The sequence below is a fragment of the Neopelma chrysocephalum genome, unplaced genomic scaffold (genome assembly GCF_003984885.1).
Source record: "Neopelma chrysocephalum unplaced genomic scaffold, ASM398488v2 Primary Assembly neopelma1_89803, whole genome shotgun sequence".
Lineage (NCBI taxonomy): Eukaryota > Metazoa > Chordata > Aves > Passeriformes > Pipridae > Neopelma > Neopelma chrysocephalum.
Genome location: NW_020918724.1, coordinates 1 through 850, shown reverse-complemented (window position 1 = coordinate 850; position 850 = coordinate 1). Strand labels below are relative to the sequence as shown.

General features: G+C 67.6%; 1 protein-coding gene across 1 annotated transcript in view; it reads right to left on the bottom strand.

Annotated features, from left to right (window-relative positions):
* Positions 1-842, bottom strand: part of LOC113979837 (acyl-coenzyme A thioesterase THEM4-like) — a 2295-nt gene extending 1453 nt beyond the window's left edge. Inside the window, exon 1 of the mRNA XM_027707116.1 lies at positions 719-842. Coding sequence (XP_027562917.1) covers positions 719-803 — 85 coding nt within the window. The 5' untranslated portion in view covers positions 804-842. The remainder of the gene's footprint in view (positions 1-718) is intronic.
* Positions 843-850: the final 8 nt, after the last annotated feature.

Sequence of the window (850 nt, the reverse complement as noted above, 5' to 3'; positions counted from 1 at the left end):
CACCCAGACCCACCCAGGGATGCCACAGACCCACCCAGGGACCCCTCGGACCCACCCAGGGACCCCTCAGACCCACCCAGGGACCCACCAGATCTGCCCAGGGACCCACCCAGACCCACCCAGGGACCCCTCAGACCCACCCAGGGACCCACCAGATCTGCCCAGGGACCCACCCAGACCCACCCAGGGACCCACCAGACCCTCCCCAGGACCCCCCGGACCCACCCAGGGATGCCACAGATCCACCCAGAGACCCCCCAGTCCCGCCCAGGGACCCCTTGGACCCTTCCCAGGACCCCCCGGACCCACCCAGGGACCCCCCGCACCTGCCCAGGGACACTGAGGGGACACTGAGGGGACAGCGGGGAGTTCGGGGACACTGGGGACAGGGACATTGGTGTCACCTACCCTGGAAGTGGTGCTGGGGGATTTGGGGACACTGGGGTCATTGAGGGGACACTGAGGTGACACTGGGGAGGTTGGGGACACTGGGGACACTGAGGGGACCCCGAGGTGACACTGGGGGGGTTTGGGGACACTGAGGGCACATTTGAGATGACCCTGGGGGGTTTGGGGACATCCCTGGTGTCACCTACCTGGGAAGTGGTGCTGGGGACACTGAGGGTACACTGAGGTGACACTGGGGGAATCTGGGGACACTGAGGTGACCCTGGGGGGGTTTGGGGACACTGGGGACAGGGCCATTGGTGTCACCTACCCCGGAAGTGGAGCTGTGCCCGGCGGTAGGAGGGCAGGCGCGTCCAGCCCTCGGTGGCCTCCAGGTGACCGAAGTGTCGCCTCATGGTGTCACTCCAGGAGGGGTTGGGGACAGCCAGGTCCTGGGGGGGGG